This window comes from Papaver somniferum, chromosome 1 (genome assembly GCF_003573695.1).
Source record: "Papaver somniferum cultivar HN1 chromosome 1, ASM357369v1, whole genome shotgun sequence".
NCBI classification, from domain to species: domain Eukaryota; kingdom Viridiplantae; phylum Streptophyta; class Magnoliopsida; order Ranunculales; family Papaveraceae; genus Papaver; species Papaver somniferum.
The window spans coordinates 41,095,895-41,108,092 of NC_039358.1; the positions used below are offsets into that span (position 1 = coordinate 41,095,895).

Here is a 12,198-nt window from a genome sequence, read left to right on the forward strand (position 1 = left end):
GAAAGAAAACAAATTTTCAATTTAGTTTTGATTTAGGTTAAAAAATAGGGAGGGTAATCTGGTCAATTTATATCCCCTTTAAGACATCCCCTAACCAACTAAAGGGACATTACTATTACACTACCGCCCCTCTAATAAAACATGCGGCCCCTGTAAACAGGCTTGAAAATTTAACTACTCATTAAACCTATTTTGTCTTTTTTGTGAGTCTTCATAGAGCTATGAGAAAAGAAGAGCCCAAAAACAAAATTCTTCCCGTGCCCAATCGGAGCTATGAATTTTGGAACCGGGCTGTGGATTGGCCTGCTATTGGCATTGTGTATGGACCCACCGATCCCACCTGTCCTACAATATCAACGAAATGGCTTTTTGCTGTTGTTGCTTTCTGATTTCCCTCTTTTAGGAGTATCTGTGTGAACTGCTAAAAGTATATACATTTCATTACCAAAATTGATTTACAGACAAAAGCAGCTTAAATTAAAGGGATGGAGAAGAAGAAGAAGAAGAAGATACAAAGTGGGTTTTCAATCTCAGAAATTTTGCAAGGGGGAAGAGCAGCAAAACCATGTCTTCTTCCAATTACAAGAAGCTACTTAGGTTTTCTTTAACTCATTTGAGAAGTGTATTTCCTCCATCTTCATCTGAACAAGATGAAACCCATTATCAACATGGCATTCCTGGGATTCCTACTGACGGTAGAGTTGTTTTACTCAAGAATTCCAACAATGGGGCTCAAATTTATCTTGTTGGAACTGTTCACATTTCTGAACAGAGTGCTGAAACCGTCCAGAAGGTAAACTTTTTTTTTTTCTTTTTCTTTTTCTTTTTGAAGGTTAGGGTTTGTTTTGGTTTAGTTTCATGTTATTATTTGTACACTAGCTTTCTATTTTCCTCAAATGGGGAAACCCTTTTTTTTTTCATTGAATGAGAAAGTGAGGACTCATCTAAGTAGTCTCTGATGAAGGAAGAGGTTCCTAAGCTGTGGTTATAAAAGCTTGTTCTATTTATGTTCTGTCATATATACTTTTTTTCCTTCACTATTTGCTGAATCCATATGTTCTCAGTAAAAGGAAATTCTTTCTTGTGGGTAATTTAGAATGTACTGTACATGAGTTTCAACCGTGAGCCCTGATGTTATTTGTGCTCTTTCATTGTGTCTCTTCATGAAAATATAACATCATTGACCTTGCATGGTCTATCTTGGCTACAAATTTTCTCCCATTTGAAGCTGGTTTACTCCCTTGAATTCCCAATTTTACGTTATTGGTTCACTTGTCGTTTCATACTTGTTTATGTCCTGATGCCTTCCAAATTTATTTGCTAACGCATTTGTTACTTTGCTATGTAGGTGATCGATTATGTAAGGCCTGATGTAGTTGCGGTAGGTAACACTCCTTATAGTTATTCTCGTACAATTGATCATGTTTTAATTAGTCCCATTGCAGATTTCATTTCCTGAATTCCTTGTTAAATGAGTTTGTCTTTGCGTTCACGAATTCGGTTTGGGTGTTGAAATTGAACTGTGGGATCTTTAAAATCAGAAATTTGGAAACTGTTTTTTCCCTGTGACATTGGCCTTTCATAGTAGATGGCGTGAATTGCAGTTCTCACCTTGAGTGAAATCTTCATCGCATTTTGCAGTCTCTATCAATAAGTGCCATTTACTAGACACTCAAAATGGTGATACAAAAGTAACTGTTATTGCATTCAAAACCCACACTGCCCAAGAATTACCTTAGCATTCCTCAATCCTATCTAACCAGTATGGTTTATTATTGTTCCTTAATGTACAAATATTTTAGGGGGCAACTCAAATGGTCTCGACATGCCTTTAGTTTACTGTTATGATGTCCAGTTTGAGTTTCCTGGTGTCGTTGACCTGACAGTTTTAAGGATTCAATAAAAGTTTTAGCTGCCACAGTTTTTTTTTTTTTGGTTGCCACTGTGATGTATCACTAGAACTCTACGATTTAGCTATTTAATTGAAAGTTTCTACTTTGATGAAAGTAGTGATCTAGCTTGTACATTGTCTTAAGTTTCAGCAAAGGAACTTTGTGTTGGACTTATTTTACACTGTCTTGTAAAAATTTCTTACCACACAAGGTTTCTTTACTTTACTTGAGCTTTTATTTTTTGATTTATGTGAAGGAACCGATTCGCAATGTCTATATGCAGGTTGAGCTGTGCAAGGGACGTGCTGAGGGGATTGTGGACTGGAAACCTGAAGATGATTCATTGTACAAGTTGTTCCGTGAATCCATGAGAGCTCCAGGTGGACTATGCATGAAGATTGGTATCTTTTTTCTTAGTTGTTGGTATCGCCGGTTGCACGCAAATGGTACATTTCCAGGCCTGGAGTTCAAGGTAAGAATTGGATAAGCTTTGAAATGCATATGAACTAGTTTACTGCGTATATTTGTATGCTCGCATATCCTTGTCATATTAAAGCTTGGCTTTGTTTTTCAGGTTGCAATTGAAGAATCTTCTAGAGTGGGAGCAACATATTTCTGCATTGATCAAGATAGCGATGTACTAATCCTTACTCTTCGTTTGTTTTCTCTTCGGTTCTTTATCTTTTCTAGATCAGGAATAATGAATCTATAACTTTATTTGCAGGTTACGCTTCAACAAGTATCTAAAGTATTCTCTTTTAACTCTCTTCGGAAAGTATATACTAGAATTCTGGATGAACTCAAGAAACCCCGCCAAATGATCCAGCATCATACTGACTTCATAGATGTTGAATACACAAGATCCCTTGTGAAGGAAATGGGTAGCTACCAAAAGAAACTTTGGCCAGAGTTTGTAAGTTTCCGTGTCACTCTGGTCTATATATGTTAAGGTTCCCTGATATGCATAATCCGATTATACCATGAAAAGGCATCCAGATTACGAAGAAACACTAGTTTTTCCATCTTCCTCCTTTACTGTATGATTATATTCGTGGACAGACCAATGCCATTTGTTTTTACTTTTCTGCCTCCAATACAATATACAGTAGTTTGTGCTCAACTTTTTCCTTTTGAAGAGGGATAACAATACTAAATTGTTGAATCCACCTTAAATGGCACAGTCTGAGGTGATGCTTGAAGATAGAGACAAGTTTATGTTTTCGAACCTTCGAAGTTTTCAAGGAAAAGTTGTCGCAGTGGTCGGGATGGGTCACATGGATGGGATTGAACTATTGTGGAAGGGAGCGGAGGAGGATGACAGGAAGCAACATCCGTTGGATCTGAAGTTGCGGGTTAGCCATGGTGATTTCACTTTCATACTTCTTGATTTGTTTGTAGTTTGAATAGTTTGCAGTATGCTGCATATATCACTTGACTGAACCAATTTAAATAAACCTACCTCTCTTCCGTCCTTTAGTTTCATGATGTACCCTCTTTCTTAAATAAGGTTGGAAACAATTGTACACTAGCTATCAGAAAACCTATCCTTCATGCCCTGTGTTTGATATGTTGTCGTTTTTATCCATTGTATACAACAGAGCCAGTGATATGACAAGTTGAATATGTTTGTCCATTCTTGATTACATTAGTAAATCCCCATCTCTTCATTTATAGCGGTCTTTTCAATTTAAACGAGTTTTGCTGGTGTAATTTGAAAGATACACTATAAAACAACCGATGGGAGTTGTGGAATTGATTTGTCGTACAACAGTGAGAATGGAGAACCAAGACGACATTTGTCGGTGGTGCTGAACTCTATTGTCTAAGTTCCAATAAAATCGCATTCACTTTTACAGAATATACTAATTTTAGCTGTGTAAGACGATTTATGGTGCAAATAGAATTAGGGAGAGATTCATAGAAAAGATGAATGGACCAAGTGCCTGCCATCCCATTTTCTTTGTTCGGCGCCCTGCTTAATCAAAGATTTACAGTGTATCATCTTTGCATATTGTGTGTCTTGTGATGTAAGTTTTTAGTAGATTCAGAGCAGCTGAAATTGGTATGTCCATAACTATTAGTACCTAATTTTGTTTGATCTGTTATTGACAGGACATTCAGAGTAGGGTGGCGACAAACTGTTTGGGAAATTCTGCAGCCTATGTTTCTTCAAGTAGGAATTTTGTAGAGCTTTTTGAATGCTATACCAGAGCTTGGTTTTATTAGGCCAGTTAGGACAATACTAGACATCATAGACATGGTCCTTTTGTGTATGCTTTCAAAACTGTTACAATCTAAAATGGTATGATGAACAATGAAACTCAGGATAAGTCTTTTGAAGATTGTCAGGTGGTAATGGAAGTATAGTTTTTTGTTTTTTCCCCTGAGCAATCAGCTACCCTATTTAGATAATTTGGCCTTGTTTGGTAAACAATTTCAAGTTATCACTGGCTGAAGTCAGTCAGTCTATTTTGAGCCAAATTTGTTAATGCTTTTAAAATTGTTCACTGTAGCTAGCTCTGAATGTGTCCAGCATATATAGGATATAATATACTTTACAGTTTTTTTTTCCGGATGCAGCATTCTTTTTTGCGAAGTATAGGATATAATATACTTCCCATAATCGGACAGCTACGAGTAACAATACCTCCGATTATGGTAGATTTTGCAAAATATTTCAGCAGAATCGGAAGATTTCTAATATACTTTGCCTTCCAATTATAATGTGTAAAGAAAACTTGTCTTTTGTATCCAAAAAACACCACAATCGGAAGGTAATTGTGCACCTTGACTTCCGAATAATAATAATCAGTAGGTTTATTTGTTACCCTCCGATCTTAAAAGTATCTGGTAGTGGTTGTGCTAGCCATGCACCCGCGGTACCTTGGTCGCTGAATGGAATGTAGTAGCAACCAAAGAGAACTTCTGCGGTTCAAGAATAAACAAGGGAAGATTGATTACATAGTCTTTACTATTACTTGGGTTTTGTAATTTGAAAAGACAAGACAGTGCCATTACTTATATAAATCAATCACACTAGCTAGACGACTACTAGTACTAGGCTAGAGAGATCCCTTGAGGATTCTGCCGAACTTGATATCTTCACTTGGTTTTTCCTAGAGCTAGCACTACTGTTGGCCTCATCCCTTCCCTATCCCTCAAATGTAGGGAAGGGATTGCACTAGAAAAACAATTTTGCTACGGTGCTCCCTCATTTCTTTCCTACAGTAGACGCGTACTCAGTTTCCCGATGAATAGTGCCAAACGGGTATTCATTACGCGTAATTTTTTTTTTTCGTTTTTTTTTCATGGAAAAATATTTATCTAGGTAAAAAAATATTTTAGAGTAAAAGAATATATATCAAATAGGTAAAAAAACCGAGTTTTAGTAAAAAAAAAAAAGTGAAAAAGAGAAATTTTAAGATAAAAGTTTAAAAACCAGAAAAAAAAACGAGTACTGAGCACTCGTAAAGTGAAAAAGCAAACGGGTACTCAGTACGCATATAATTTTCCTTTCCTACAAGGGTGATCAGATCTGATCAGCCTTGTAAGGGAACCCTCCATATCCCTTCCCTACAATGAAAATGAGAGACCATAGTACTTGGGCTTTTGGTGTTTGAAGGGATGGAAATGGATAGGGAAGGGATATCCCTCTTCATAGTAGCTGTCATTTCCCTTTTGAAAGAAACTTCATCACCACGGCCACGGCGCGTGATGTTTTCAGATTCCTTTGGTGGCGTAGCATAGAAAGTTGTGATCAGATTCAAAACCGCGTAAATTTTTTGCACGGGCCCACCAATGTCTACCTGGCATTTTGCATGGGCCCACCGAACTCCTCTGTCCTCCTCTGCACTTTCTCTTTTTTCCTCTTTCAGGATGTGCAGGGGGATTAAAACGCATATACATTTCTTCCCAAATTTATAAACAACACAAAAGCAGCTTAAGTTTAAAGGGATGGCGAAGAAGAAGATGATAAACAGTGGGTTTTCAATCTCAGAATGTCGTCCACTTACAATAAGCTACTTAGGGTTTTTAAAAAGAAATCCAGAAAAAGCCATGAACAACCATCTTCTTCTTCTTCTGCACAAGATGAAATCCATTATCAACATGGTATTCCTGGGATTCCTACTGATGGTAAAGTTGTTCTGCTCAACAATTCCAGCAATGGGGCTCAAATCTATCTAATCGGAACTGTTCATGGTTCTAAACAGAGTGCTGAAACTGTCAAAAATGTAGAGTTGGTTTTTTTTATTCTTTTTCTTTTTGAAGGTTAGGGTTTGTTTTGGTTCTGATTAATGTTCTTGATAGCAAAATGGGGGAACCCTTTTTTTTCCACTGAGTACCAATATTGAATTTGTTGTACAAATCAAATGTAATATGCCTGTGTTGAACTGCAATAGCTCATCTGAGTAGTCTCTGATCAAGGAACAAGTTCCTAATTATGGTTACAAAAGCTTGTTCTGCTACATGAGTTTCGACCTTATGTCCCGGTGTTATTTGTGCTCTTTCATTACAATTGTTCCCCCTTGTGAAGCTGATTAACTCTCTTAAGTTCCCCATTTTACATTATTGCTTCTTCTGATGCCTTTCAAATGTTATTTGCTAATGCAGTCGTTATTTTGCAATGTAGGTGATTGATTATGTAAGGCCTGATGTAGTTGCGGTATGTATCGCTCCTTACAGTTATTCTCGCACAATCGATCATGTTTTGATTAGTTCCATTCATAATATTCTAGTTGAAAGAGCTTGGCTTTGCGTTCACCGGTTTTGTTTGGGCTATTTTATTTGGAATCTTGGATCTTTATAAAATTGAAAGCTGTTCTTTTGATATGACATTCACCTCTCAAAAGTAGATGACATGAATTGCCATACTACAGTCTCAATCAATAAGTTCCCTTTCTTGAAGACTCAAAATGGCAAGACAAATGACTATTATTGCATCTGAAACCCACATTTCCTAAGAAGTATCTTAGCATCCTTCAATCACATCTAACAAATAGGGTTTATGTTTGTTCCTTTAGGTACTAATATTCAAGGAAGTAACTCAAATTGTCTCAACATGCCTTTTAGTTTCTTTCCCTGTTACCTAGATTTATGATTCCCAGTTTGAGTTTCCAGGTGCCGTTCACCATGAGAATTTGAAGGCTTCAACAAAAGTTCTAGCTGCTACAGTTTAGCTTTTTAATTGAGAGTCTCTACTTAAATAAGAACCGTGGTCGATCTTATAATTGCCGTAAGTTTCAGCGAAGGAACATTGTGGTGGACTTATTTTACTTGTGTCTTGTAAGAATTTCTTACTGAACATACTCGAGATTATAACTTGTTTGATTTATTTAAAGGAACAGAACCGCAATGTCTATTTTGCAGGCTGAGCTGTGTGAGAAACGTGTCATGGCCATGAATAAGCAACCTGATAATGATACCTGGTACAAGTTGTTCCGCAAATCCATGGTAACTCCAGGTGGACTGTGCATGAAGATTTATATCTTTTTGGTGAATTGTCGTAGGCGCAGGATGCACGGATATGGTATAACTCCTGGCCTGGAGTTCAAGGTAAGAATTGGATAAGCTTTGAAATGCATATGAACTTGTTGCTTTCTTAAATCTATTTTATATGTATGCTTCGCATCTCGTCATATTATGACCCTGGCTTTGATTTCCAGGTTGCCATCGAAGAATCTTCTAGAGTGGGAGCAAGTTGTTTCTACATTGATCAAGATATCAAGGTACTAATCCTTACTTTCTTTGTTTTTGCTTTGGTTCATTATCTTTTCTATATCAGGAATTATAAATTTATAACTTCGTTTGCAGGTTACGCATCAACAGTTATCTAAAGTACCCTCGTTTGACTTGCTTTGGAAAGCATATTGTGATTCTAAAATACGCGTTCTTACTGACTTCGCATATGGACAATATACAAGATCCTTTGTGCGTGAAATTGGTGGTAATCAGAAAAAACGTTGTCCAGATATTGTAAGTTGTCTCTTTAGTCATGCTTTTCTTGAAGTTCCCCTGAGATACATAGTTGAATTATACAACTGTAAAGGCATCCAGTTTAAGAAAAAAACACAAGTCTCTCCTCTTACTGTATAAGTATACTCATGAATAGATCAATGTCATTTCTTTTTGCTTTTCTGCTTGCAATGCAATAGGCAGTAGTTTATGTTTGAAAATTTGACTAAGACTAAATTGTTGAATCAACTTTAAATGGCAGTTTAAGGTGATTATTGAAGATAGAGACAAGTTTATGTCTATACATCTTAGAAGTTTTCAAGGAAAAGTTGTAGCAGTGGTTGGGATGGCACACAAGGATGGAATTGAACTATTGTGGAAGCTCGCGGAGGAGGATGACAATTAAGAATTGTCCTTTAAATCTGAAATTGAAGGTTAGCCGGTAACTTCGCTTTCATACTCCTTGATCTATTTTTAGGTTGAATAGTTTGCACTTTGCAATATGCTGCGTATATCAGCTGATAGATACTAGACACAAATAGACCTCTCTGCTGTCCTTTAGTTTCAGGGTATACCTTCTTTTTTCTAGTCAGTTTGGTACTTTAGATAAATACCATTGGAAGATTGGAAGCACTATAAGAAAACCTATCCCTCATGCTTTGTGTTTCATATGTCGTCATTTTCATCTATTGGATACAACAGAGCCAGTGATCTGACAACTTGAATTTGTTTATTCATTCTTGATTACTTTAGTATATCCCATCTCATCATTTCAATGTAAATGAGTTTCGCTTGTGTAATTTGTAAAGTACACTTCAAAACAACCAATCGAAGTTGTGGATTTTGTTTGTCGAGAATGGGGAACACAGACGACATCAGTCGGCGATGCTGAACTCTATTGTCTAAGATCCAATAAATCGCCTTACTTTTTCATGATTTTCTACAAGACTACAACACAAAACATGCTAGTTTTAGCTCAGAAAGATCGATTATGGTGCTGATATGAGAGATTCATAGACCGGTTACGGCGCAGTGCCTCTCCCTTTGAAAGCTTAAGTGCCTTTTGGATGACATAGTTGCCAAACTTATCTTGAGCTACTTCAACAAGTTGTTTACAATCAGAGAGGAGTTGCGAGACTACAACATGGGTTGCATTCGATTCGATACATTTTTCTACAACATTACTGCCATACTTATCCTTAGAAAGTTGTAATAAGTGTCCCCTAAGCTCATTGCATATAAGGTTTGCAGTATTAGGATGGCGCTCTAGAACATGTTGCACCACAGAATTCCCGTAGTTGTGTTTAGAAAGGTAGACGGCTTCGCCTATGATGATTGATAGCAGCTGAGATTTGAGAGGGTCGTCTATTGATTCAATAACAGCTTTGAGAGAGAAACATCCTTGTTCTGTAGTAGCAAGCTTATCGCAGTTATCACTGCTATTTCGTATAGATCCCCCAAGTAGATATTTTGCACATGTTTGCAAAGTTTTTGAACTAGTTGGCTCCCATTCTGGTTCGACATGACAGAAAATAGGCTAGGCTTCATAAACCGCAACACGTAAACGTTCAACCTAGGATTTCCCATGAGCAGTTTGATCATGAGACTTTCCATTGGGCGAGACCCGGATTTGGTATTAACTTGGCTGGCGATAACATATACGACTGCTTTGAACAAATCTACCGAGCTGCATAGTAACCTGGTCAGCCGCGGTGCTTCACCTTCATAGGATATGGTTTTCATCAAGTACTTGCAACCTAACTTATGGCTGCCCAACATGTATATATCATCCTAATTTAGTTCATAATCCGATCATCATTCCAACCTTGCACCTTCAAAGAGAAGAAAGGGTGATGTTGGGAATTAACAAAAGAATTCTCAGCATACCCTTGACTCATCATATTAGGAATAATAGTACTTGAATGTTCGTAACTCGGGTACTTCAAAGAACTAGCTCCGAGTGAAGAACCTCAACCATTATTCATCATAGTTGCATTGGTGAAACTATGAGTACTGAGATGGCTTGGAGACCTTAATATAGAGTTTGCAGAATGCATATCATCATATAGATTTTGTTCTTCAAATGATAATCTTTGAATAGAAGAGAGCAGTTCATCTTCAGTTGGGAGGGAATCATAATCTGGACAAGGAGCAGGAGAAGAACCCGATGTAGCATATAGTTTCTGTTCATTAACTGGTAATCTGTGTATTGAAGAGAGCACTTCATCTTCAGCTGGGATGGTATTACAAGTTGGAGAAGGAGCAGGAGAATTAGGCTGATAATGAGTTTTACGATCAGCCATTGAACTAATTAAGGAGAAAGGCTAGCTAGAATAGTGTGTCTCATGCCAATGTTTAGCTTCCTACTTATATAGGCTTCGACAAGATCATTTATAGTAATTGCAGCGGGACTAGGAAGTGTTTCCATACTCTGCGAAGTCTGTCGCGGAGTAGACTTCATATGCTTTTTCATGTCTGTCGATAACAATAATCTTCGGACACGCATATGGATTCCATTATTACGATTCCGGTTCGGGAGACACGGTGAAAAATTCGATCCTACTCAAAAATTCCGGTTTCCCCTCAAATATTTTTTGGTTCCCTAGTCTAATCTCTAGATCCAACGGTTATTGGAGTATTGTGTCCCACTGATGATTGCTATCCTCAAGTATGTCTTCGACGCTAGAGCCTAGTTAGTAAGTTCGCGAATGATTCGCGAATCATTCGTGAATTTTTCCGTATCACGAATTTTACCGTCTTATTCGCGTACGTTTGCAATTCCGAACCCAAGTCGCGTATTATGTGGCATTCCCGGATTATTCGCGAATCATTCACGAATTTTACGTATCCCGAATGATACGTCCGCTTAATTCGCCATAAATTCTTTAGCTTTTACTTTTCAAAGACTCCACTTTTGGGGCTTTACTGCCTCCCGAGCATACACGACCAAATATTAAACGTGTTGTAATTTTTATGAAACAAAAACGACGGAAGAGATTTGAAGGTGAAGGTGAAAGAGATCTCAAACTCACTAACCAAGCATCTAAACCACCATACGACGTCCTCTTGGATAACTAATGTTGTATATATTATTAATATCATCATATTAAGTTTATTTTTTCTTTAAATAACTCACACATATGCATAAAAATTGGTCTATGACCTTATAAATACAATGTATTTGTTATATATAGATACCGAATTTTCGGAGCCGAACTCACATTTATAAATCGAATTATACACGTACGTATGCCGTTCCGAATTACTGACGAATCACGTCCTATTGACCGAATTTTGGACCGAATCTGGATTTTACAAAACCGTATAATACTCGTACGTTTGCCGTTCCGTGCGTATGCCGAATCCCGAATCGCTAACTAGGCGCTAGAGGTGTGAAGCCTGTCGGCACATCCCGCTAAGAGGCGAGCCAGCCACGCTACATATTGTGTCGTGCCAGAAACTAACGCGTGCCGTGCTCTGCTGCGTGTTGTGCTTTGCCTGACACATCTATTTCACATTTTTCAAAATAAATATTTTCAACATATTCAAGTATTATAGTGTCATTGAAATAATGGGACATAACGAAGATAAAAATAGTTAGAATAAACACTCTTTTGTGAAATATACAAAATAGTTGTATTGTACCATATGTGTAATGCCTTGAATTTATTTTGACGTGCTTTGTTAGCGTGTTGCACCACATGCTTATATATATATATATGTTGTTTCTATAGAAGCTTTGCAGAGTTCAAACAATTACAATTCAAAAGGATATGATCCGCAATGAAACTCAGGTACCGGGATAAGTCTAGTTTCAAGATGGTGGGGGTATTGTTATTTTTTTAGACAAGCAACCGGCTGTGCTACTATTACATCTGGCTTTTATGAGTTAACAATTTCAACCCATCACCATGACTTTGTGGCTGTGACGTGATGTACCAGGAGGGCCGTCCCAGCAGTCTAATCCGTTTTTAAAATTGCTCTGATTCAGCACGCAGATGTGGTTAGTCAGGGACTCAAAAATGAACCAGGAATAGTTCTGAATCTTCTTAATGGTCTTGTCAGAACACTATTATTCTACCCCGCACACAGGAAGGTATCAATTGTCTATGACTACTTCTGTAAAAAAAACATTTTGACTACATTTGGTTTTCACAGCCCAAACACGGTGACTTTACTTTTTTGTGTTGGCAGACAACGTCACACCTATACGATGTTCCAGATTTATATGATGGTGTAGTTATAAAAGATGTGGACTATTACTTGTCTATGTCACTTGGTCTCACACTGGGTTCGAGTCCGATATTAGATTGTTATTTCTGGCTTCATTTTTTGTTGTCTGACTCAAGCTCTG

At 37.5% G+C, this 12,198-nt stretch overlaps 3 protein-coding genes across 4 annotated transcripts; 2 read left to right on the forward strand and 1 right to left on the reverse strand.

Moving 5' to 3' along the window:
• The first annotated feature begins 565 nt into the window (after positions 1–565).
• On the forward strand, positions 566–4,051 carry LOC113291799 (traB domain-containing protein-like). The gene is made up of 7 exons (XM_026541320.1): positions 566–793; positions 1,349–1,381; positions 2,176–2,364; positions 2,467–2,529; positions 2,617–2,805; positions 3,074–3,254; positions 4,005–4,051. The coding sequence occupies exons 1-7, from the start codon at positions 566–568 to the stop codon at positions 4,016–4,018; spliced, it is 897 nt and encodes a 298-aa protein (XP_026397105.1). The 3' UTR covers positions 4,019–4,051.
• Positions 4,052–5,869: 1,818 nt separating this feature from the next.
• Positions 5,870–11,662, forward strand: LOC113328084 (traB domain-containing protein-like). Of its 2 annotated transcripts, XM_026575186.1 has the most exons (7): positions 5,870–6,124; positions 6,523–6,555; positions 7,260–7,445; positions 7,556–7,618; positions 7,704–7,865; positions 8,107–8,278; positions 11,579–11,662. In XM_026575186.1, exons 1-6 carry the CDS (start codon positions 5,891–5,893, stop codon positions 8,248–8,250), a joined length of 822 nt encoding a protein of 273 aa, XP_026430971.1. In that variant the 5' UTR covers positions 5,870–5,890; the 3' UTR covers positions 8,251–8,278; positions 11,579–11,662. The 2 variants fall into 2 exon arrangements, with proteins under 2 accessions (XP_026430971.1, XP_026430963.1); XM_026575178.1 differs by lacking the exon at positions 11,579–11,662 and having other exon boundaries at positions 8,107–8,591.
• On the reverse strand, positions 8,821–10,147 carry LOC113291887 (pumilio homolog 15-like). Its single transcript, XM_026541395.1, has 2 exons — positions 9,859–10,147; positions 8,821–9,356 (listed from the first exon to the last, which is right to left on the reverse strand). The coding sequence occupies exons 1-2, from the start codon at positions 10,145–10,147 to the stop codon at positions 8,821–8,823; spliced, it is 825 nt and encodes a 274-aa protein (XP_026397180.1).
• Positions 11,663–12,198: the final 536 nt, after the last annotated feature.